General features: G+C 44.5%; 1 protein-coding gene across 1 annotated transcript in view; it reads left to right on the top strand.

Moving 5' to 3' along the window:
* LOC140738184 (uncharacterized) overlaps positions 1-24692 on the top strand; it is a 159244-nt gene extending 134552 nt beyond the window's left edge. Inside the window, exons 17-21 of the mRNA XM_073065300.1 lie at positions 3464-3767; positions 5187-5303; positions 15973-16115; positions 22014-22136; positions 24147-24692. Coding sequence (XP_072921401.1) covers positions 3464-3767; positions 5187-5303; positions 15973-16115; positions 22014-22136; positions 24147-24222 — 763 coding nt within the window. The 3' untranslated portion in view covers positions 24223-24692. The remainder of the gene's footprint in view (positions 1-3463; positions 3768-5186; positions 5304-15972; positions 16116-22013; positions 22137-24146) is intronic.
* The last annotated feature ends 751 nt before the right edge of the window (positions 24693-25443 follow it).

Below are 25443 nucleotides of genomic sequence, written 5' to 3' on the forward strand. Positions count from 1 at the left end.
CTGCATACCATCACAGATCTCAAAGCCAAACGTTGTGGTGCCAGCAACATCACGGCCACTCTCCCCGATGAGCTCAATCACTTTTACGCTCAGTTCGATGTCACTAACTCTGAGCCTCCGAGGAAAGCCACTGCTACAACCTGCAACCTGGTCATCTCTGAGGCTGAGGTACGCAGATGCTTCCATCGAGTGGACAGTCGCAAGGCCGTGGGACCGGACGGCATCCCAGGGTGTGTACACGGGATGTGCACAGCACAACTAGCAGGTGTGTTTACTGACATTTTTTATCTCTCCCTTTCCCGGTGTAGGGTGCTCCCCTGTTTCAAATTATCCACCATTGTCCCTGTACCTAAGAAAGACCAAGGTAACATGCCTGAACAACTGGTGTCCTGTTGCACTCACCTCAATTATAAACAAATGCTTTGAGAAGCTGGTCAAGGACTACATCTGCAGCTTGCTATCACCCAAACTGGACCCCTTACAATTCGCCTACCGACACAACCAATCGACAGAAGATGCAATAGCCACAGCTCTACACACCATCCTTACACATCTGGAGAAGAAGAATGCTTATGTGAGAATGCTGTTCTTGGACTAAAGTTCAGCATTCAACACCATAATTCCATCCTGGCTCGACAGGAAGATCAGAGACCTCGGCCTTCACCCTGCCTTGTGCAGCTGGATCCTGGACTTCCTGTCAGATCACCAGCAGGTGGTAAGAGTGGGCTCCCTCACCTCTGCCCCTCTGACCCTCAACACAGGAGCCCCTCAGGGCTGTGTACTGTCCCCTCCCTGTATACCCATGACTGTGTGGCCACCCACAGCTCCAATATGCTAATTAAGTTTGCCAATGACACTACATTGATTGGCCTCATCTGAAAAAATAGCAAGATGGTCTACAGGGAAGCAGTCATCTCTCTGACACAGTGGTGTCAAGAAAACAACCTCTCCCTCGATGTCGCAGAAACAAAGGAGCTGGTTGTGGATTACAGGAGGAATGGAGATGGGCTAATCTCTATTCACATCAATGGATCTGGGGTTTAAAGGGGAAGCAGCTTCAAGTTCCTCAGCATCCACATCACTGAGGATCTCACATGGTCTGTACACACTAGCTGTGTGGTGAAAAAGGCACAACAGCACCTCTTTCACCTCACATGGCTGATTAAGTTTGGTATGGGCCCCCAAATCCAAAGAACTTTCTACAGGGGCACAATTGAGAGCATCCTGACTGGCTGCATCACTGTCTGGTATGAGAACTGTACTTCCCTCAATCACAGGACTCTGCAGAGAGTGGTACGGACAACCCAGCTCATCTGTAGTTGTAAACTTCCCATGATTCAGGACATTTATAAGGACAGGTGTGTAAAATGGGCCTGTAGGATCATTGGGGACCCGAGTCACCCCAACCACAAACTGTTCCAGCTGCTACCATCCGGGAAGCGGTACCGCAGCATAAAAATCAGGATCAACAGGCTCTGGGACAACTTCTTCCACCAGACCATCAGACTGATTAACTCATGCTATGTGAGTTAATTTTGAGTGTATTTCTATGTTACAATGACTGTTCTATTTACCTGTATTATAAATGATTATAAATTACTCTGATTGCACATTGCACATTTAGATGGAGATGTAACATAAAGATTTTTACTCCTCATGTATGTGAAGGGTGTAAGAAATAAAGTCAATTCAACTACCCATGATATGTTTGAGCTTTCCAATACCATCCTTGAACACTGCTGTGGCACCATCCAGTACCTGTCTTTATTTGCTTTCAGTTGGTTCTGTTGCAGGGGATGTGGCATGCGACTGGTGTAATGGGTGTCAGCCAGGCAGGTTTCGGTTTAGACATTCATGCTCACTATTATTCCTAATTGCATCTCTAGCTGCTGCTTCAGTTGATACAGTGATTACAACTGCTCTTTTAAATGTTTGTTGTGCTTCAGTTAGGAGCCAGTTTTGAATGCTTTTTTGTAAGATTCCACAAACTAAGCGATCTCTCAGTGTATCATTAAGCCGTCACAGAACTGGCAAGGCTCAGACAATTTCTTCAATTCAGTGACCTAAGTTGAAATGGATTCCCCTTCCTCTTGATTTCACTTATGAAACCTAAAGCATTCAGCATTCGGGAATGGTTTCAGTTCTAAATGTTCCTGCATTATTCACCAATTTCAGCAAAGTTCATTTTGGCTGGTTTGGAGCAACCAAACATCTGAGCAAACTATGTTTTTCCGCCTGTTGCAGTCAGCAAAACTGGTATTTGTTTCTCATTTGTTAATTCATTTGCTTCAAAATACTGCTCAGTTCATTCAGAATACATCAGTCAGTTATCTGCTGTGCAATCGAATGCATCTATCTTTCTGGTGTTTAATGTAAAATGATGTATGCCATCACGTACTTCTCACATGAATGAATTGTGTAAACAAAGAATACTTAACCAAACAATATATTTAAAAATGTTATTCAAATATTACTGAAATATTAAATACACAGCAGTTAGTCCATATCTAAGAGTTTCTTAAATGCCCCTAATGTGTCTGTCTTCACTTTCACTGTTCCCTGAACTCTCCATTCTCTGTGTAAAACCTCTGGCACCCCCCTTATACTTTCCTCCAACCACTTTAAAGTTATTCCCCTGTATTAGCCATATCCACCATAGGAATAATCTCGGGCTACCCGCTCAATCTATGCCTCTCATCATCTTGTACACACCTCTCAAGTCATCTCTCTTCCTCCAAGAAAAGTCCTAGCTCAATCAATCTATCCTCATAGAACGTGCTCTCTAATCCATGCAGCATCCTGGTAAATCTCCTCTGCACTTTCTCTAAAGCTTCCACATTCTGAGACTTTAAACCCAATGGACTGCAAGAGCAGATAGACTGAAAGTTGTAAAACATCACACTCGGGATAAGTGACACTGCCACCATGGCTGTTACAACAGCAACTCTGGAAGTCAGAAAGGCCACCAAGTATCTGGGAAACTGACAGCCATCAGATAAAAGAGCTACTGAAGAAGGTGTTCTCACGTACTTCTGCAATGCATGGTTACTTCTGACATTTGCTGCGGTCCTTCAGGTTAATCTGTGCACTGCAGCCCCTTCAGACAGCTTCGTGTGGGCTCACTGAGTGTGAATGTCCATTTGTTCGAGGTGCCACAAACAGGAGAAGCTAGAGTCAGACAATCAAGCAAAGAGAGGATTCCTAGAGCTTGTTTTGGGAAGTATATACTGTAGATATGCTTGAAGTATAAGTGTATGTATATTTTTATACATTCAGCACTGTGTGTGAGTGTATATGCATGTGTGTGAATGTGTGAGTAAATCTGTGTGAGTATGCACGTGTAAGTGTGTGGGATTCCATATGTGTGAGCAGGGTAGTTGGTGTGTGTGTGGATATGTAAACAATGCTTTTCCCTCACTTTCTCTGTGCTCCCACTGACCGCTCTCACTCTCTCTTCCCGCAGGCTGCAGTTTCCAAAGGTTCACAAGGAGGAGAAACCATGGCTTCAGTCCCCTGGCTCCTGCCCAGTCGCCCTGCGCTCTGCAATGTTGGGTGAGGGACTCAAGCCCTGCAAGTGCAGCGTAAACAAGGTTCCCCACATCACTGATCTGGAATTTGACACATTTATTGAGCGAGCAACTGCAGAAATCCGGCAGATCGTCCTGGTCTGTGTGGTGTCTTCACACTCACAGCCCATGCCCTGTGAGAGTATGATTCAGGAACTGTACGAGGAAAGGAACCGAAACCGGAGCCAGCCGTGTGCACAGGTACCATGACCCCGGCTGGTAAAGCCATCCGTACAGCTCCAGAAGCAACAGTCCGCCACTGCTGACATCGGCGCGACCTGAGGCCCTTTGGCCCACAATGTTGTGCTGACCCTTCCCTGCCTACATAGCCGTCCATTTTCCCATCAGCAATGTACTTGCCTAAGAGTTTTTTAAATGTTTCTGCCTCCACCAGCAGCCCTGGCACACCCGGCACTCTCTGTGTAAAAACGTACCTCTGACATCCCTCCTATTCCTTCTATAGGACCGTAAGACACAGGAGCAGAATTAGGCCATTCAACCCATTGAGTCTTCTCTGCCATTCCATCATGGCTGATTTATTATCCCTCTCAACCCCATCCTCCTGCCTTCTGCCCTTAACCTTTGATGCCCTTACTAATCAAGAGCTGATCAAACTCCGCTTTAAATATTCCGAAAGACTTGGCTTCCATAGTTGTCTGTGGCTATGAATTCCGTTGATTCGCCAACCTCTGGTTAAAGAAATTCCACCTCATCTCCTCATCTCTGTTCTAAAGGGACATCCCTCTATTCTAAAGCTGGTCCTTGAAACCTCCCACCCCCGCCCACATCCCCACGATAAGAAACATCCTCTCCACATCCACTCTATCTAGGTCCTTCAGTGTTCAAAAGTTTTCAGTTAGACCTGTCCTCATTCTTCTAAACTCCAGCAAGTACAGGGGCCTAGTGTCATCAAACGCTCCCCATACGTTAACTGTTTCATTCTTATGAACCTCCTCGAGACCCTCTTCAATGCCAGCACATCCTTTCTTAGATATGGGGCCCAGAACTGCTCTAGGTTCTCCAAGTGCAGTCTGACCAATGCCTTTTGAAGCCTCAGCACCACATCCTTATTATTTTTCCTCCAATCACCTTAAAAAGATGCCCCCTTATATTAGCCATTTCCATCCTGGGAAAAAGTCTCTGGCTATCCACTCAAGCCATGCCTCTTATCATCTTGTATCTCTCTCTCTCTCTCCCCCCCCCCCTCTCTCTCTCCTCTCCCCCTCTCCCCTCCCCCTCTCCCTCTCCCCCTCTCCCTCTCCCCCCTCTCCCTCTCCCTCTTCTTCCCCTCCCCCTCTCTCCCTCTCTCTCCCTCTCCCTCTCTTTGTGTCATTCACACTCTCTCTCTGCCACTCCATCTCTGTCTGTCATTAACACTCTGTCTCTCTCACTCACTGCATCTGAATTTCTATTAAACTTATCTTGCCAACCAACTTCTATTTCCTTGGCTGTGTTTGTTCCTTGTATATCTAAGGCTCTTGACTTTTTGAAGGTGTTATTTAAATACAGATTGCTGGATAATAACAAAACCATCCTAGAAACCCAGCTCTTTGACAGATAAATTGCTTTGTGATGATGTTACAAACAACGAGTCTAATGGCATTTCCTGTTTACAATCAGAGCCGACTCGATTCATTCCGAATATTGAAGTATGATATCAACACCGCAAATGACCACACAGGTCAAAGATCTGCTCTGCTCATTGAGCGACACAACGTAACTCCCGGCATGTTCCTGGTAAGAAAGGAAATTTTGGATGAGGGAATTACAAGAATGAATGTGTCATGAACTTCAAAATGCCCTAACCAATTATTGTAAGAAAGGGTAACTTGAAGTGCAAGTTCTGCTGGAAATATCCCTCAATAGTTTTAGTGTGTGATGAAGTGTAGGGATGATCGCCTGGGGGTTAGTGTTACAACTCTGCCTTCCTACATCAAATGGAAAATGTATAGCTTCTTTGTGACCAGTTAGGTGAATCTTTGCTGTTGGAAATTTCCCCACCAGCCAGACTGCATCTGGTCATTGTGGAAGTGCAGGCCACAGGGGCCAGCTGAACATGTACTCTTGCACCATTTATCTAACTGTGGCCTGAACCAAGTTTGCTTTTCTTAATAATTTTAAAAATACATACACAAGGAATATAAGAGAAAGTGCATGACTTTTTTTAATGTTCATAGTGATGTTTCATCCTTGACCATCTTGGTTCTGTAGTGTGAACAGCTTCTGCAAAGAGCACACTCTTGCCACCCATGAGGCCTCGTTTGGGCTAAACAAAAATTCCAGTGTTTTAGAAGCTGACAGGACTCAGTCCCTCAGTTTGTGGGATTAAGACCTTAGGGTGTATTCCCTTGCATTGAGCACATCTCAACCTGCTCCATGGAGCGAACCCTAGCTCAGAATCTTATCAGGGGTTGGGGGTTCCAAGGCAAAGAGCGAGGCTTGTCAGCTCTTCACCTCTCGTCCTCCTCACATCCATCCCCCCCACCATCAACTGCAGTGAGAGAAGGCTTTGCAGGTCTTTCAGGAGTTGACACAATTAATTCTTTTCTTGTCTTGCTTTTTGAGCCATTCTGAAACTGAAGAATTTCTTGATGTTCTCCTTGGGTACTTTGCACCAATGAATCGGAGAGTCAAATTGGAGCTTCACAGTTCTTCAACCTACATAGTGTCTCTTTAGCTCCTGACTGTTCTCGGGGCCTGTTGCCTTATATTCAGCTACCACATCCACGAGTCTGCCTTCGGGTTCTCCCGTAGGCCCAAAGGAGAATACTAGCATGACATCAGTGGATCTGACCATGACTGACTCTGATACAAAGAGACTGAAGTGAGCTGTTCAGCTGTCATCCAGGTGGATCACAGTTTTGCACCTTTAACCATTTCCATCAGTAGTCTGGATTTACTGTCCAGTCTGTTGTTGGCACTGTTGGATTGCCTGGTTGGAGTCTCTGGCCGGAATGACCAGCCCGGACATCGCTAGCAGCGATGGGAGCTGCTAAAAGACAGCCAGCCACTCACTCAGCACATGTGAGGCAGAGTGGAATATTACAGTACATTAGGTAAGTTGGTTTATTTTTGTCACGTGTACCGAGGAGTCTGGCATACCGTTCATGCAGATCCAATCAGTACAAGGGAAACAATAACAGAATGCAGATTAAAGTATTACAATCACTGAGAAAGTACAGTGCATATGGAGAGTAAGGTACAAGGTCAATTTTGAGATCAAGCATCCCTACCCCTGCTACAAGGAGACACCCAACAATCATCCTTTGACTTTGGTGACTGAGAAGTTTCAGGATATCCAGACCAGAATTGTGATGGTTATTTTGACCTGCCAGTGGGCAGCCCATGGAACCAGCAACACAACCACCTCATACGGGGGCAAAGTACAGCAGTCCAACCTCCTGCAAAGACATTTCCGCCCACCTTGACAATGACAAGGTTCATTTCAAGGTGGCAACACATGGCACTGTGTTTTCCAGGCTGCATGTGTTAGGCAATGTGAATTTCACACCTATAGCTTTGTTTCTTAAAGCTCAAGGAAGTGTAGTGAGGTCTGTAGTTACATCTGGAGTCAACAGCCAAATCCTCAGAGACTTGATAGGAACCTGTTTGTGGTCACGCTGATGTGGGGGTGGTAAGGGAAGGGTGGTGGTGAAAGGAATGTTGTCCAAAAGACCATAGAACATTACAGCACAGTACAGACCCTTTAGCCTACATTGTTGGGTTGACCTTTTAACTCTACTCTAAGATCAGTCTAACCCTTTCCTCCTATTTAGCCCTTCAGTTTTCTATCATCCATGTGCCTATCTAAGAGTTTCTTAAGTGCTCCTAATGTTTCTGTCTCTACCACCACCCCAGCAATCATTCCACACAACCACACTCTGTGTAAAAAAACGTACCCCTGAAATTCCCCATATACCTTCCTCCAGTCACCTTAAAATTGTGCCCCATTGTATTAACCAGTTCTTCCCTGGGTCTCTGTCTATCCACTCAATCTATGCCTGTTATCACCTTGTACACATTTATCAGCTCCAAAGAGAAAGGCTCAACCTTTCCTTATAAGACCAGGCAGCATCCTGGTAAATCTCCTCAGTATCCTCTTTTAAAACTTGCACTATAATGAGGCAACCTGAACTGTACATACGTATGGACTTTTCTATCTGTGTTGTTTGAACTTGTGTGTGTTTCCAAAAGGGTATCCGTGTTTATATAAAACCTATACACCTGTTTAAAACAGGATGCCTGGCTCTCAATGTCAATACAACGTTCTCACAGAACCGGTGTAGGCGGATTAGATAAGGGAATAAAAAGCCTAGCTTTACACACAAGCATCTCCAGTTTCCCACAGGGTACTGACAGGAATCCAGCTACAACTTTTCTTATGAAAAGGAGAAACTCCTCCCAGATCACAGTGCAGTTCTCCCTGGCAGGCCCAGGCTGCCCGTTGTTCCTGTTGAATCCCACGTCCTGGACACGGGCCATTGGAAAGATTCCAAGATATCCAAACTGTGTGAGGGAGTCTGACCTCTCCTGGATCAGCCCACTTATAGCCCCACTGGGAACTGAAGGCTACAAAAGTTTTTGTTTTATAGATATTTAGAACTTATGCTTTAATGGAAACTTTTGTGCTCAATGAGAGGAAATGAGGTTTGTTCTGGGAATGAAACACATTTCTACCTTGGCACCATTCTCAAGGCTCATCTCTCTTCTACCCTAAAACTATGTGTTTTCCAGTTTGCTGCATTATTCATAATTCTTGACTTTTCCTCTATCATTCTAAGGTTGTGTAAAATTCTATGGGAACACAGGTGTAAAGGAAGCGTGACCAGCACTTTGAGTCAGTAGCAAGGGAGGCAAAATGCAATGTTTGCATTCATTTTGAGAGGACTAGAATATAAAGGCAAGGATCTGATGCTGAGGCTTTTGTCGTCGTCATGGCTATCCCTCGAGGTCGGGGATGATGGTCTTCGTCCCGTTGATCTATCACAGAGTGAAGACGCCTGTATTTGTTTAACGTGTACTTGATGTTGCACTCCAAGAAGCACAAGATACTTCACAAATCAACCAGCTGCTTCCAGTGGCATGGAAACCACGATGATTGGAGCTGATGGATTTGTTACAGCCTTCATTCACCTTCACAGCCATTGAGTTCGAAGTAACGTTCCACAGTTAAGGTCTTGGTTGGATTGTTCTTTGTCAGGGACCTCACCCTCAGATGGGTGACCCTACCAGGAGCATAGCTCCAGACGGTATCACTCTCGGGATCTCAAGACCACACAAGCTTCTCCACCACGATAAGGTGACAATCCACGGAGAAGGCCGAGGCTTTATAAGGCATTGGTCAGAGTACACCTGGAGTATTGTGAGCAATCTTGGGCCCTTATCTAAGAAATGATGTGCTGATACTGGAACTGGTTCAGAGGAGGTTCCCAAGAATGATTTTTGGAATGAAAATGAGGATCTTGCTGAAATTTAAAAGACTAAGGGGAGATCTCATTGATAGCTATCGAATATTGAAAGGCCTAGATAGGGTGGATGTGGAGAGAATGTTTCCTATAATGGGGTAGTCTAGGACCGGAGGGCACAGCCTCAGAATAGAAGGATATTCCTTTATAACAGCGATGAGGAGGAATTTATTTAGCCAGAGGATGGTGAATCTGTGGTATTCATTACTGCAGACAGCTGTGAAGGTCAGATCATTTAAAGCGGAGTTTGATAACATCTTGTTTAGTCAGGGTGTCAAAGTTTTGCGGAGAAGGCAGGAAAATGGGGTTGAGAGGGATAATACATCAGCCATGATGGAATGGTGGAGCAGACTTGTTTGCTCAAATGGCCTAATTCCACTTCTGTGACAGGCTGCATGCCGTAGGGATCGACAACGTTTCCTTCTAGAACTGCACAGAACACAGCCTGTGTGGGAGGAGTGGGGAGTAAACATTTTGCTGCCTGTCTGTATTTTAATAAAACACTCAAGTTAGTCCAGATTACTGTTTATGCCCCAGAGACAGTGCCCACAGGTCTGTGAGATCAGAAGTCAGCTTGAGCATAAAATAGAACATAAATAGAGGGACTAATGTAATTCAGAGAAAGCAATGCAGTAAACAGGGGAGGAGGGATACTGGGCAATGCTTTCATCAGAAGTAGGTAAGGCTAGAGATGTAATGGGTTTTCAAAACAAAAGAAAGATGGGGGAGTAGAGAAGGACAGGTGAGGTCTGCCAGAGGATGGAGGGTAGGAAAGATTACAAGACAAGAGAATTGAGGGTAGTTTGCAAACTATTGGTTATGCTGGAAATCTGGGAAACATATGAGTTAGTCATGGGCTAGTCAGCATGTGAGAAGTGACAGAGATGGTTAAAATTTCAAATTGGAGATCTTTTCATCTGAACTGGGGGGAAAAGCCTTGGCACATTGAATGCAAATACTTCTCCAATCCACATCAGTAGGACTGTTACAGAAATAAATGATACGATTAGACCATATCCTTCTTACATTTAGCACAGTCCAGTCTGTTAGTATTGGAGAGTACACTGGGATTCAGCTACTCAATGTCATATAGTAAAATCTTCAGACCATTTCTCCTCAACTTTCACACTCTCTCTCTGTTCTGGTAAATATTATCTTTATGTATTGATAGAAGCAGGATCTCATTTTAAGCAGAGTGGTTTGTGGGGAGGACAGTGTCACAGTGAAGCAGCTGGTTCATAACAGCCAACTGCTGCTGTGCTCAGCACAACTATCTCCTGCCATATGTGAAGACCAGCTTCTTTCTGTGGGTTTGGCAGTTGTTCAGCTGGTACGCGAGCACTGCCTCAGCTCGCTACTGAGAAAAACAAGTTTCAAATGACAACCCTGCACATGTGTTTCCATATAATCAGAACTGTGTATGGATGTGCAGTTAACACAGAGAACCGCAATAAAAATCCAATGTTCTGCTAAGGTCAGCAAACAGCACAGATCCAGAGAGTTGAACTAGCCTGATCCATTCATACTGTACAATATGGTTAGTTTCTTAATGTAACCCTTTCACTCTCTCAACGCAAAGTTAGCATAAATAACTCAGTACCTTTAACAGGCAGAGTTGTGAATCTTTGGAATTCACTTTCTCAAAGGGAGGTGGGAACAGAGTCTTTGAATATTTTTTAAGGTCATGGTTCCTCAAGTGTTAAAAAACCAGGCTGAAACGCTACCCAGGCTGACAAGAATGTAGAGCCGAGGCTAGTATTAGATCAGAAATGATTTTATTGAATGGTGGAGCAGGTCTGAGGGGCTAACTGGCCTCTTCCTGCTACACATATCAGATTATGGTCAGTCGTACTGCACAGCAGTTCAGTGAAGCTGTACTTGGATACTCACGAACAAAATTCACGGATGGTATGTTGTTTCCTGGGTGCCAGGGTCAGGACATCTCAGATCTAGTTCAAAGTTTTCTTAAGTGAGAGGCTGAACAGCCTGGGCTCATGGTCCACTTCGATACCAATGGCATGGGTAGGAAGGGTGACATGGTTCTGCAAAGTGAGTTCAGGGAGTTAGGTGCTAAGTTAAAGGATAGGACCTCCAGGGTTGTGATCTCTAAATCTGCTACATGTACCATGTGGATGAGAGGCCAGAAATAGGAAGATAATACAGTTTAACATGTGGCTAAGGCGATGGTGCAGGAAGCAGCGTTTCAGATGTTTGGATCATTGGGCTTCCAGGGAAGTTGGGACCTGCACAGAAAGGACGGTTTGCACCCGAAATGGAGAGAGACTAATGTTCTTGTGGGAAGGTTTGATAGCAGGGGTGGGGGAAGGTTTAAACTGGAGTTGCGGGAGGATGGGAAATAGACCATCAGAGCAGATGGTGGAGTGGTTGTGTGGAAAGATGGTGTTAAGTCTACATAGAAGAGCTGGAATCGAAAGGTGAGCATGGTGGGACTAACGTTCTGTGTTGTATATTGTTGTGTCTGTGCACAACTACATATTGGTTAAGCAAAAACATGCACACGGGAGATGGCTTTAACTGGTGTAGTCACATTGCAGCGAGAGGGAGAGGACAATGCTCATGCGCAGACAACAGATCAATACGTAGCCACTAAGGGGGAGAGGTCATTGCTCTAAAAGAAATAGATCCACACATTACACTCCCCCCACCACCAGATTAATGCAACATAAAACTGTCTATGCACAAAACATTCAATTTCCCTTTCACAAACCATATTCGAATAACAATCTATAACTAACTTCACAGTTCTAAGGGTCCAGTTTTTTTTGGGGAGCACTCTGTTTCTTTCAGGACACTGCCTCCGGACCTTTAGAGTGGTGTCAGGTTTGGGAGGTGCCTTGTCAACAATAATGTTCTTGGTTTCCGGTGTCACAATGCTGTCAGTGACATGACCATCACTGAGAGGTAAGTCTGGTGACTGTAATGTGTCCGTCTTGTTGAATGCAATCGACTCAGGTGTGTTCTTCAGTTGAGCATCCAGTATCTGGTCCACATGACATCTCTATGTCTGATCTCCAACATCCACTCTGTACATCAGCGGTCCAATTCTTGTAGCTATCCTACCAGGTGTCCACTTGTCTTCTTGGTTATCACACGCTAGGACTTCCTGCCCAATCTCGAAGCTCTTTGCTGTTTCACTTGGCAACTGGCTGAACAGTCTACTCTGCACTTCTCTCCATAGATCTGGTTACAGGAGGTCTATGTGAGATCTCAAATTCCTGCTCACGAACAGCATTGTTGGTGTTTGATTTGTCTTTGCATGAACAGATATACAAAAAAGGAAGTTGCCCTTGTGCTGTAGAGAAATGCCCTCCATATCCATCACTTTAATGCACTACATGACAGTCTGGATAAACCTTTCAACTAATCTATTCACTGCTGGGAGGTGAGGAGCAGACAAATGTGAGGTGTTGCACTTCAGTAGGACTAACCAGGGTAGGCCTTACACAGTGAACGGTAGGGCACTGAGGAGTGCGGTTGAACAAAGTGATCTAGGAATACAGGTCCATCATTCATTGAAGAGGTTGATTGAAGTGAGTCATAAAGGAAGCCTTTGGCACATTGGCCTTCATCAGTCAAAATACTGAGTACAGGAGATGGGATGTTACGTTGAAGTTGCAGAAGATGTTGGAGTATTGTGTACAGCTTTAGTCACCTACCTACAGAAAAGAGGTAAATAAGGTTGAAAGAATACAGAGAAAAGTCACGAGAATGTTGCTGAGTCTGGACGACTTGAGTTATAGGGAAAGAGTAAATAGGTTAGGATTCTATTTCTTGGAACATAGAAGATTGAGGGGAGATTGATATTGGTATACAAAATTATAGATTAGAGTAAATGCAAGCAGGCTTTTCCACTGAGATTGGGTGGGACTACAACTAGGAGTCATGGGTTAAGGGTGAAAGGTGAAAAGTTAAAGGGGAACATGAGGGGAAACTTCTTCACTCAGAGGATTGTAAGAGTGCCAGCACAAGTTCAATTTCAATGTTTTTAAGGGAAGTTTGTATAGGTACATGGATGGTAGGGGCATGGAGGGCTATGGTCCAGGTGCAGGTCGATGAGTATAGGCAGTTTAAATGGTTTAGTATTGACTAGATGGGCTGAAGGGGCTGTTCCTGTGCTGTATTTTTCTGTGACGCTATGGCTGTATGGCTGGAAACTGGTATCACATCATATCCACGTGTAGAATGGTTCCAACATATTGCTGCAGTGCATGGCAGAGACAAACACTAGAGCCTGCTGTAAACCACTGCCCTTCTGTCAGGCATCAGAAACACTTGTGTAGGGATCTAACATTGCATTTCTAATTTGACCTGTGGTAATATACATTGCCATCTGATGTCCTTGAAGTTGATGAGGCCTAATTTAGAGTACTGTGTACAGTTCTAGTCACTTACCTACAGGAACGATATCACTGAGAGTGAAAGAATACAGAGGAAATTTACAAATCTGTTGCCGAGACATGAGGACCCGAGTTATAGGATGCAGTTGATTAGGTTCAGACTTTGTTCTCTGTAGCATATCAGAATGAGAGGAGATTTGATCGAGGTATACAAAATTGTGAGGAGTATAGATAGGGTACATACAAACAGGCTTTTTTCCACTGACATTAGGTGAGACTAGAGTCATGGGAACAGGCCCCTCAGCCCTCTGAATCCATGCCCATCAAAATACATCATTTGCACTAATGCCCCATGATCCTACCTACATTCCCATCCGCTCTGCCAGATACTATCACTTACCTGCACAATTACACCTACCACCTGCACGTCTTTATGATGTGGGAGTAAATGGGGGCCAGGTGGAAACCCACAGAGACAGGAACAGAGGTCAGGATTGAACCTGGGTGTGGGAAAGCAGCTGTACTCACACTGTCACTGCACCGTGCGGGAAGGCTGGAGAGGCTCGGCCTACATGCGCAGGCGATAAGAAGCGTAAGTGTGAATTTGGCAGAAGCATACAGTACAAGATCCTGGCACATGTTGACAGGGTGGGTGTGGAGAGTATATTTCCTCTTGTAGGGATATCCTGAATGAGGATTCACTGTTTAAAAATAAGAGTTCAACCATTAAAGAGAGATGAAGCAGTTCTTTTTCTCTCAGAATGTCACGTTTTTAAAGTTCAATTTGTTAAAGGGTGTTGAAAGCAGAGTCTTTGAATATTTTTTAAGACAGAAAGAGATTAGTTCTTGGTAAGAAGGTGAAAGGTCACCCTCAGTAGACAGGAATGTGGAGTCAGAAGACCATAACACACAGGAGCAGAGTTAAGTATTCAGCCCATTGAGTCTGCTCCACCATTTCATCATGGCTGGTTCACTATACCCCTCAGCCCCATCCCCCCCATAACCTTTGACACCCTCACTAATCAAGAACCTATTACCCTCCGCTGTAAATATATTCCAATAACTTGGACTCCACAGCCATCTGTGACAATGAATTCTACAGATTCACCACCTGCTGGCTGAAGGAATTCCATCATCTTTGTTCTAAAAGGATATCCTTGTATTCTGAGGCTATGCCCTCTGGTCCTAGACCCTCCCACTACAGGAAACATCCTCTCTACATCTCCCCTATCTAGGCCTTTCAATATTCAATAAGTTTCAATGGGATCTCCCCTCATTCTTCTAAACTCCAACAAGTACGGGCACAGAAGCATTAAACACTTCTCTTGAGATAAACCCCTCATTCCCGGGATCACACTTGTAAGCCTCCTCTGGACCTCCTGTCAATGCTTTCTTGGATAAGGGGGCCACACCTGCTCACCACATTCCAACTGGGAAGAGCACAAGTGTCACCACACTTTTGGTGCCAACGTCACATGTCCTCAGCCCATGAAGCCTAATCCGCACGTCTTTGGGATGGAGGAAACCAGAGCCCCCAGAGGAAACCCACACGGTCACAGAGAGAACATACAAACTCCCTACAGACAGTGCAGGGAATTGAACTCCGATCTTATAGCTGGCACTGTAATGGTGTTACGCTAACCGCCATCATAAGGCCATAAGATATGAGAATGAGGCCATTCAGCCCATTAAGTCTGCTCTGTCATTCCATCTTACCGATTTATTATCTCTCTCAACCCCATTCTCCTGCCTTCTCCCCGTAACCTTTAATGTCCTTACTAATCATTAACCTATCAACCTCCACTTTAAATATATCCAATGACTTGGTCTCCATCTGTGGTAATGAATTCCACGGATTTACCACCATCTGGCTAAAGAAATCCCTCCTCAGCTCTGTTCTATAGGGGTGTACTTCTACACTACTGGAGCCACCCAGAGTTAGCTTATACGGTCTGAAATTTGGAAGAATGGCAATTGAAATGTGTTCTTCCCCAGTGTGGGAATCTAGAACCAGGGGTTGTGCTCTCAAAGTAAGGGGCAACGACTGAAACAGGGAGTAACCTTATAACTCTTTTTCCCCAGAGAGCTGTGGATTCTGTCACTAAGTGTATCAATGCTAGGATTTAAGAAATAATATGCAAATATAAAAATATTCTTATGGGGCATTAATGTATTTATGCAAATTCTTGTGGGTATGGATCAAGAACTGCTGTGCCAGTTTCTTGAGCTGCCCAGTCTAAAACAACATTTCTATTTATGTATAAATGATTATCCTGGTTACCTGACCATTATATTAAGTAACAGCTTCCGCCCCTCACCTTTAAAACAGAAGGAAATCCTGTGTGGTTCCCAAATTAAAAGCCAACAGATCAGAGCCAACACATCACAGAGATTTGAACTACCAAACACAATAAAGTAATCAAGTATATACTCGTTTTTCTCCCGTGGTCTGTGACTTGCAACTGTGGAGAAATTTGTAAGCAACACTGAGCAATCATTTCATTCGGCTGACGGTAAGGGATGTTCAAAGCTGACAGTCACAGGCGTGGAATGGGTAAATATTGACTGACTTGTTGCCAACAGATGTATATTGGAGGGAAGCTGCTGTTTGCTGACCACATCTTTAACGGATACAGTGCCACTGTTAAGGATCTGAAGAAACAATTAGCCAAAACTTATGAAGACTATTTAACAGGCCACCAGCTGCTCCATGACTTCAGGTTCAGGTACGTATTTGATCAGCCATCCTTTGGCTTTATGTTCATTACTTAGTTATAAGTTCCTGAAGCATTTAAGTTAATGGTATCCGTTTGCCAAAAGTATTCATGACAAAGGAACTGTGCAAAGGTCTTCAGAGTTAAAGTAGGAAATGTATTTCCTGATGTTGTGTTAGCTTTTCCTGGAGACCAGTGACATGGCACAGGCCACTGACATGGTGATCCAGTGACGTGTCAGGGTTATTGACGCAGTGATCCCGGAGATCCCGCGATGGTCACTGACTGGTGATCCAGTGACGTGTCAGGGTTATTGACGCAGTGATCCCGGAGATCCCGTGATGGTCACTGACATGGTGATCCAGTGACGTGTCAGGGTTATTGATGCAGTGATCCCGGAGATCCCGTGATGGCCACTGACATGGTGATCCAGTGACGTGTCAGGGTTATTGACGCAGTGATCCCGGAGATCCCGTGATGGCCACTGACATGGTGATCCAGTGACGTGTCAGGGTTATTGACGCAGTGATCCCGGAGATCCCGCGATGGCCACTGACATGGTGATCCAGTGACGTGTCAGGGTTATTGACGCAGTGATCCCGGAGATCCCGCGATGGCCACTGACTGGTGATCCAGTGACGTGTCAGGGTTATTGACGCAGTGATCCCGGAGATCCCGCGATGGCCACTGACTGGTGATCCAGTGACGTGTCAGGGTTATTGACGCAGTGATCCCGGAGATCCCGCGATGGTCACTGACATGGTGATCCAGTGACGTGTCAGGGTTATTGACGCAGTGATCCCGGAGATCCCGCGATGGTCACTGACTGGTGATCCAGTGACGTGTCAGGGTTATTGACGCAGTGATCCCGGAGATCCCGCGATGGTCACTGACTGGTGATCCAGTGACGTGTCAGGGTTATTGACGCAGTGATCCCGGAGATCCCGTGACGGTCATTGACATGGTGATCCAGTGACGTGTCAGGGTTATTGACGCAGTGATCCCGGAGATCCCGTGATGGCCACTGACATGGTGATCCAGTGACGTGTCAGGGTTATTGACGCAGTGATCCCGGAGATCCCGTGACGGTCACTGACATGGTGATCCAGTGACGTGTCAGGGTTATTGACGCAGTGATCCCGGAGATCCCGTGATGGTCACTGACTGGTGATCCAGTGATTTTTTTTTATTTAGAGATTCAGCATAGAACAGGCCCTTCCAGCCCAAGAGCTGCACTGCCCAGCAACCTATCTATTTAACATTAACCTGATCACAGGACAAGTTACCATTAGCCTACTGAGCGGTACATCTTTGGACTGTGGGAAGAAGGCAGAGCATTTAGACAGGCACTTAAATAGGGATGATAGAGAGAGATGGACGATGTGGGCCGAAGACATCAGTGTAGAGAGGCAGCAAGGACAAAATGCTGGAGGAACAAAGCAGGTCAGACAGGATCTATGGAGGGGAATAAGCAGTTGACGTTACTCTGGATTTCCAGCATCTGCTGAATCTTTTCATCTTCAGTGGGTTCAAGACCTGGAGCTGTCTGCCCAACAGCACGGCTGGTGAAACTTCACCACAGTGACTCTCCATTGCATCCTCGGAAACAGTGAATGAGGGTAACACTGACCTTTCAAGTTATGCCTACGTCAGTGAGTGAATAATAAACCACTGGTTAAGTTTCAATTTTCAAAAAGTTTAGCATAACTGCTTTCATTTGACTCAGTGCATTTGTAAACCACCTTTTCAAAGGTTAGGTGCATACACATGCAGTTCCCTATGTTGCCAAACAACCTTGGGAACTGTATCGCCTATAACTATAACCATATAACAATTACATCATGGAAACAGGCCATCTCGGTCCTTCTAGTCCGTGCCGAACACTTACTCTTACCTAGTCCCACTGACCTACACTCAGCCCATAACCCTCCATTCCTTTCCTGTCCATATACCTATCCAATTTTACTTTAAATGACAATATTGAACCTGCCTCTACCACTTCTACTGGAAGCCCGTTCCACACAGCTACCACTCTCTGAGTAAAGAAACTCCCCCTCATGTTACCCCTAAACTTTTGCCCCCTAAATCTCAAGTCATGTCCTCTTGTTTGAATCTCCCCTACTCTCAATGGAAAAAAGCCTATCCACATCAACTCTATCTATCCCCCTCATAATTTTAAGTACCTCTATCAAGTGCCCCCTCAACCTTCTACGCTTCAAAGAATAAAGACCTAACTTGTTCAACCTTTCTCTGTAACTTAGGTGCTGAAACCCAGGTAACATTCTAGTAAATCTTCTCTGTACTCTCTCTATTTTGTTGACATCTTTCCTATAATTCAGTGACCAGAACTGTACACAATACTCCAAATTCGGCCTTACCTAGTATATATTGGCCTGGGTTTTACAGGGAATCAAACCATTTCAATGACGTGATCAGTGAAATGCTCTGCCTTGAAGTAAAGCCATCAGCTTTTCCTGTCCTGAGTTTGAAGTCTTCAGGGAGAAGGCATCACTTCCTCTGTAACTTCAGTCAAGAGAAATAGCTGTGACAGCCACGTAAAAATATAAAATTCAATTCAAATTTTAAATGCCTTTTTAAAATGTTCCAGGTGTAGGTTTGGATGTTTATAATTATTCTTACATGCACTAGATGGGATCCTGGCTCAGTCCACTGTGAGAGGTTTGTGAGTAACTGTCTTTGTGGGTGACATTGTTCTGTTACCGCACCCAGCCCTTACCACTACCTACCCTGCTGTCTGACCCGTTACATCACAAAGACCCTGTCATTTTTCAGGACATTGTCACAAAGGATTTAGCCAGCTCAAATACATGTATCCTGCCTAGTGAATCTTATGAGCAAGCCAGGGCTTTCTCTTTGGAGCAAAGGAGGATGAGAGGTGATTGAAAGAGGTGTACAAGATGATGAGAGACATAAATAGAGTGGATAGCTGGAGAGTTTTTCCCAGGGCAGAAATGGCTAAGACAAGTGAGGATGATTTTAAGTTAATTGGAGGAAAGTATAGGGGGGTTGTCATATAAGTCTACATTTTCATGGAGGGTTGGATAAATGGCTGACCGGGCAGTGGTCAGTATAGGACATGTCTTTTATAATCAGGACAAGACCCAGGGCCTGATGTGCCATAATGGCATTGTCATCGGTATACTGAAGCTCCACGATAGTGATAGTGCTGACCTTGTTCTTGATCTTGAGCCAGTTGAGGTTGAGAAGCCTGTTGACCATTCAATACAAGACTGGGATTCCCTGTGGCAGGTCCTGACCACTGAGGTGAAGGATGACAGCAATAAAGATGACAAATAGGGTGTGTGCAATGATGCAGACCAGTTTGACTCCTGTGTTGACAGTGAAGGATTCTGATTCAGAGCCACTGCACTGAGTATTCTGACTGACATCCCATCCTCAGTATTTGTAAGTACTTGTCAGGGCAGTCGTATCTTGATAGTATACACCAGGGAGCTTGGCAATCTACTGTTACAAATCTATATCAGCCAAGTTGCCTTTGTTCATGGCATTTTTCCTGTAATTGTGCTGTGAAGATCTTGTCTGCAATTCAGATCGAATAAGAAGTCAGTTGATAAGGATGCATGCAGGCATTTGGCCTATTGTTGACAGGAGGGACATGCCTCTGTAATTGCCACAATCTGCATTGTCTCGCCTCTTGAGGGAAGTTGAGCTTCAGGAGTTGTGTATGTGGTCCAGGAGTGTTGGTCCACCTTCTTTGAGGACACTCTCCTCAAAAGCTGACATCAACTCGGAGATCCACCACTACCTGAGTAGTGCCAGTGGAGCCTACGTAAGATTAAAGAAGAGTGTTTGAAGACCGCAACCTACAGGTTCAAACAAAACTTGAGGTTTATGCAGCAGCCATCCTCCCTACATGGAGTTGAATCATGGACCACTGACAGTAGGCACTTGAAAGCCCTGGAACAATACCATCAAAAATTTTGAGGATCATCTGGAAGGACAGACACACCAAGACCAGTGTACCGGAGGAGGGCTAAATGAGCAGCATCTCTACCCCAGTAAAGCAACACCAACTCTGATGCAACACACACAAAATGCTGATGGAATGCAGCAGGCTAGGCAGCATCTATAGGGAGAAGCACTGTCGACGTTTCAGGTCGAGACCCTTCGTCAGGACCAACTCTGATGGTTAGGTCACGTCACCCAGATGCCTAACTCAAGTCGCTTGGAACAGGTCCTTTACTCTCAGTTGAAGGAAGGTCAGTGAGCCATTAGCGAGCAAAGGAAACACCTCAAAGATAACATCAAAAATAAATCTGAAGAAATTCAACATTATATCTAAAAACTGGGAAGACATTCCACTCAATAGGTACAACCGGAGGAAACATGTTCAAGAGGGAGCAGCGCTACATGAAAGCGACCCCCCAGCTCAGCTGCAGAGAACAAGTGGCAGCTGCAAAAGGAGAGACTGAGCAGGTGAAAGACAGTACCACTAACCACAGCCATCACTTACTCTCGCCCACACAGTGAACATGGTCTCCGAGGACTCACCAATAGACAACCCCTTGGGAGAACATCATACTCGGCTTGAGTGATCACACTGCTATTACTACTACTACGGGGGAATGTTAGAGCTAAGTTCTTTCAGAGAATGGTGGGTGCATAGAACACTCTGCCGGGGTGGTGGTAGAGGCAGATACATTAGGGGCATTTAAGAAACACTTGGATAGCACATGAATGATGGACAATGAAGAGCTATGTAGGGGAGAAGGGTTGCATTGATCGTAGAGAAGGTTATAAATTTGGCACAACAGCATGAGCCAATGTACTGTGATGTAATGCTCTACTAACTTCACTGGGTAAACACAGCCTTTCTTCAGTAATCAATAGTAGATGTGGGTCACTCACTGCTGAACATATGCGATGACCCATTGCCTCTCTTCAAGCTGCTTCCAACTCCCTACATCTGATTATCTGACTCACCATTTCACCTGGTGCTCTCTCTGCTGCTGCTGTCTACTTTAACAACAACTGGCATTTTAAACTGCCCTTAGCATAGAAAATATTCCCACAGGCATCAAATGAATGTTATCAACTAGGACTCTGTGCAATTTAGGGCAGATGTCTGAGGCAGTTGGGTGATGTTACAGACGTGGAAATACACCGTCTTAAAGATGACTCATGTACAATATATGGTTAGAACACATGTCAGACCTAACAATGGCATCGAGTCTGACAACAGACTGGATCAGATATACTGAGGTCCTACTCAGAGGAATGGAGTGAGTGGAGCAAAAGGTGGGACAATGACTCCTATCACAGTTTGTATCATGAAATTAAGCACAGAGCAATTCTGTCCCTCCACCCCACTTTCTGCAGGGTTCACCTTCCATAGGTGCTGCCTGGGCTAGTGAGTTCCTCCAGCATTGTGTGTGTGGATGAGGTTATTGTGCTGCTGCTGCTATTGATGGCACCCATTCTTCTGGTACTATCATCTAATGTAGCTTCATTAATCACTGAACTTCAATTGCCTCATCACTGAAATTTTCCCACAACCTATGGACTCTCTTTCAAGGACTCTTCATCTCATGCTCTCAATATTTATTGCTCATTTTTTTCTTTTATATTTGCACAGTTTGTTGTCTTTTGCATACTGGTTGTACGCCCAGGTGGTGCAGATTTTTATTGATTCTATGGTATTGGATTTATCGAGTACGCCCACAAAATGAATCTCGGCATTTCATATGGTGACATACATGTACTTTCATAATAAATTTACATTGAACCTTTTGAACTTTGATGTAGGATGACATCTAACTTCATATTCAATTGACCTTAAGGGAGAATGAATTTATTGTAGCAACATAAATCTTTTAGGCTCTTGCTGAATTGGATCAAACAATTAAAACGCTTTTCTGCTTTCCCCAGTTCGTTTCATTACAATCAATCAGGTACCGAATTGGACAACGGGATCTGGATTAGTCAAATGGAGAGACCCAAATCTGAAGCCTCTATGCTGCCAAGCACATGCATCTTTCCAACTTCTGACAGGTGAGGAAGATCCAATGGCCCTGAGCACCGAGCCAGATAGGAAAGGCTGTCTATCTATTCCTGCTCTACCTCAGCTCAGCTCTTGCAACTGCTGCCAATATGGATGGTTGGGGATGCAGCCTGATGTAGATAGACACAGTGACAATGCTGGCTTTGTGAACACAATCCAATACTGACCCAACTTCCCAGTGCCCTTCCCATGGCCATCTGCCCATGTTTGTCATAACACATGCATAGTTGGAACAATCTCCATTTCATGTTGCTCCAATGATCCTTGACGCTAATAGAAAGTGGATCCATTATCACCCATTTCTTATGTGCAAATCACACATAAGTGACTTTAACAGCTTTCTTTGAAGAAGCCCACAGGATGACTCAAACCCTACATGAGGATTATATTCTTTTCTAAGGAATCCAGTTAAAACTTTCCTATATACTGTGTGTATATATATATATGTCTATCTATAGATATATATATATAAAACACTATGTTATCAAACTTCCTGAGGTTTCTTGGTCAACTACAAGTAATCCCAGTATTTTAAACCCTTCTAATCACTTTGGAAGGTAGAGCATGGGGTTAATAGCCAGGATTTTTAGCAGTGTGGGGGAACAAAGTGATCAAGGGGTCCACATCCATTTTTACTCAAAGTCGCCGTGCAAGTTGATAGGGTTGTTAATCAGGTATATGATTATACTTGGCCTTAGTCAGGTGGGGGGGAGGGTGAGTTCAAGAGTCACGAGGTAATGTTGCTAATCTATAATACCCTGGGTAGACCACACTTGAAACATTGTGTTCAGTTCTGGTCACCTCTACAGGAAGGATGTGGAAGCTTTAAAGAGGGTGCAGAGGAGACTTACCAGGATGCTGCCTGGACAAGAGAGCATGTCTTATAAGGAGAAGTTGAGTGAGTGAGGCCTTTCTCTTTGGAGAGAAAAAAGATGAGGGGTGACTTGATAAAGGTGTACAAGATGACAAAACATAGATCGAGTGGATTTCCTAGGGTAGAAATGGCTAATACGAGGTGGTCTAACTTTAAGGTGATTGGAGGAAAGTATAGGAGGGGGTGTCAGAGTTAAGTTTTTACACTGGTAGTGTGTTGGTGGTAGAGGCAGATGCACAAGGGTGATTTAAGAAACTCTTAGGTAGGCACATGTATGATGGATAAATGGAAGGTTGTGTAGGAGGGAAAGGTTAGATTGATCATAGAGTAGGTTAAAAGGACAGCACAACATTGTGGGCCAAATGGCTTGTAGTGTTCTATGTTCTAAGGTCTAATTCATAGGGTGACTCAAACCCTATGTTAGTGCTATATTCTTTTCCAAGGAACCCAGTTAAAACTTTCTTATATTAAAAAACACAAATTTAAAGTTATCAAATTTCCAGAGGTTTCCTGGTCAGCTACAAGTAATCCCAGTATCTCAAACCATTCTCATAACAATAGCTTCCCATCCCAAGTTGATCTGTGCAGAACCATCTCCATGGATATAAATCTCACTCTTTTCAATAATCGAGTGGCTTCAGGCTTCCTTATGGTTTTATCTTTCTGCTATTTTTAACTGTACCCACAGAGAAATACTCCCTCACGCCCCGTGGGGAAGATCTAAAGAGTCCTGGCTGTGCATCCATCCATCTCTCGTTTCACTATCACAAGGCTCCTGAGAGAACCTCATGAAGATTTACCAATTTATCCACTAAACACAAATCATGCTGGTGTGGTGCTTAACTCACAACCAGCTCCGAGTGAACAGCTGTGGCAGTTCCAACAGGTCAGAGTGCCATCTGAGAAAGGTGACGACGTTTCCTTCTGGGAGCTCAGATGTAGGAAGTTTCCCAACCGATCCTACATCCTGATCCATTGCCAAAAGTACACTCATCAGTGGACAGCTGCCTACAGCGTAGCTCCCAGCCACAATTGCACCCTCTACCAGTCATCAGGTCAAGGGGAGGAAGGTAAAAATAACCTAGACTGTGTCAGAATAAGAATCAATCCTTCTTTTCTTTTCCAGGGCTGCAACAATCCAGAACTTCATCGCATTTAGTTTGTCTCAGCGAAGTGGCTGTTGCAGTAGCATGCTGTACTGAATGGTATCTGGACTCTGGAACCGTGCAGTGGAAGGCTACACCTCCAGCCTGAGCAGTAATTCCGGTTATTGCTCACACCTAGACTTTGTCACCGATTTCTGCAGTACCTCTTGATAAAAATTACTGTGCTACTCTGTTTTTTTCAGACCAAATGTAGTGGTATGGAAGGGGCTCCCTGTTCACTGCTTAATCTTGTAGTTTTCCACTAGCTCCTGGCTTGTTTTTCCCACACTCAAAGCCCAGGAACTGAGTCAGCTGTAACTGGTTTTCTACAAGGAACACACTCAAGAGGATTTGCCTAAAATTCATACAACCAAGATCTGTTACTGAAGATATTTTACAGAAGGATAGCCATAAAAGATAGCACTGGTAGTACTTCTGGCTTTAACTTAATGCAGATATTTTCCCCTTCAGATCAAACATTTAATTGTGCTTGGTACAAACCATTCATTTCCAATCTAATACAGTTATAGTGCAGTTTTTCTGCCTGTGTATTCTATATTATTCTGTATAATCAGAGTCAAATCTCTGGGGCCTGAACCACACTCTCAGCTGGTCACAAAAGAATCCCTGGCACTGGTTCCACAAGGAGTAAGGGGAATGCTTCTGGTTTCGTGATCATTACTTATCCCTCAATCAAAACCTCCAACAAGGATTTCTTTATCCTTTTGTGCTGTGTAGAAATAGGCTTTTGTGTTTTCCAGATCAGAACAGTGTGCAAAATGTGAAACACCGGAGGAAGCAATGGAATGATGGAAGATAAGAGTTAGCCTTTATTGCTGCCTGTTTTGAAGGGAGACATCTACTCATTCACCAATATCCATAACATTTGAGAATACATCAGTGCCTCAGAGACACAGCCCCAGGCTTCACTGGTCAGGTATCCTTCTCGCTAAAACTGTCGACATAAAATCCTGACTCATGAGCCTCAAGACATGTACAAACTTCAGGATCTAAGATGAGTATGAAACTACTCATCTGCCAGACAGCAGTGATGCTTGTCAGACCAGGATTCCTACAGCAGATACCTTAAAGTACAACTAGTGCTGACGTAAAAGTGAAGGACGAGTGGACATCAGTGTCCTCTCCAAGGCCGATATCCTGCTTACCCTTGACCAGCTACAGCGGAGATTGTCTTAGGCTACACCAGGATATTGATCAGCTGGAAAGGGGGGAGGAGTAAAGGTAGAAGAAATTTAATCCTGACCAAATGGCAAGTGA

Source organism: Hemitrygon akajei, chromosome 14, assembly GCF_048418815.1.
Source record: "Hemitrygon akajei chromosome 14, sHemAka1.3, whole genome shotgun sequence".
Taxonomy (NCBI): Eukaryota; Metazoa; Chordata; class Chondrichthyes; order Myliobatiformes; family Dasyatidae; genus Hemitrygon; species Hemitrygon akajei.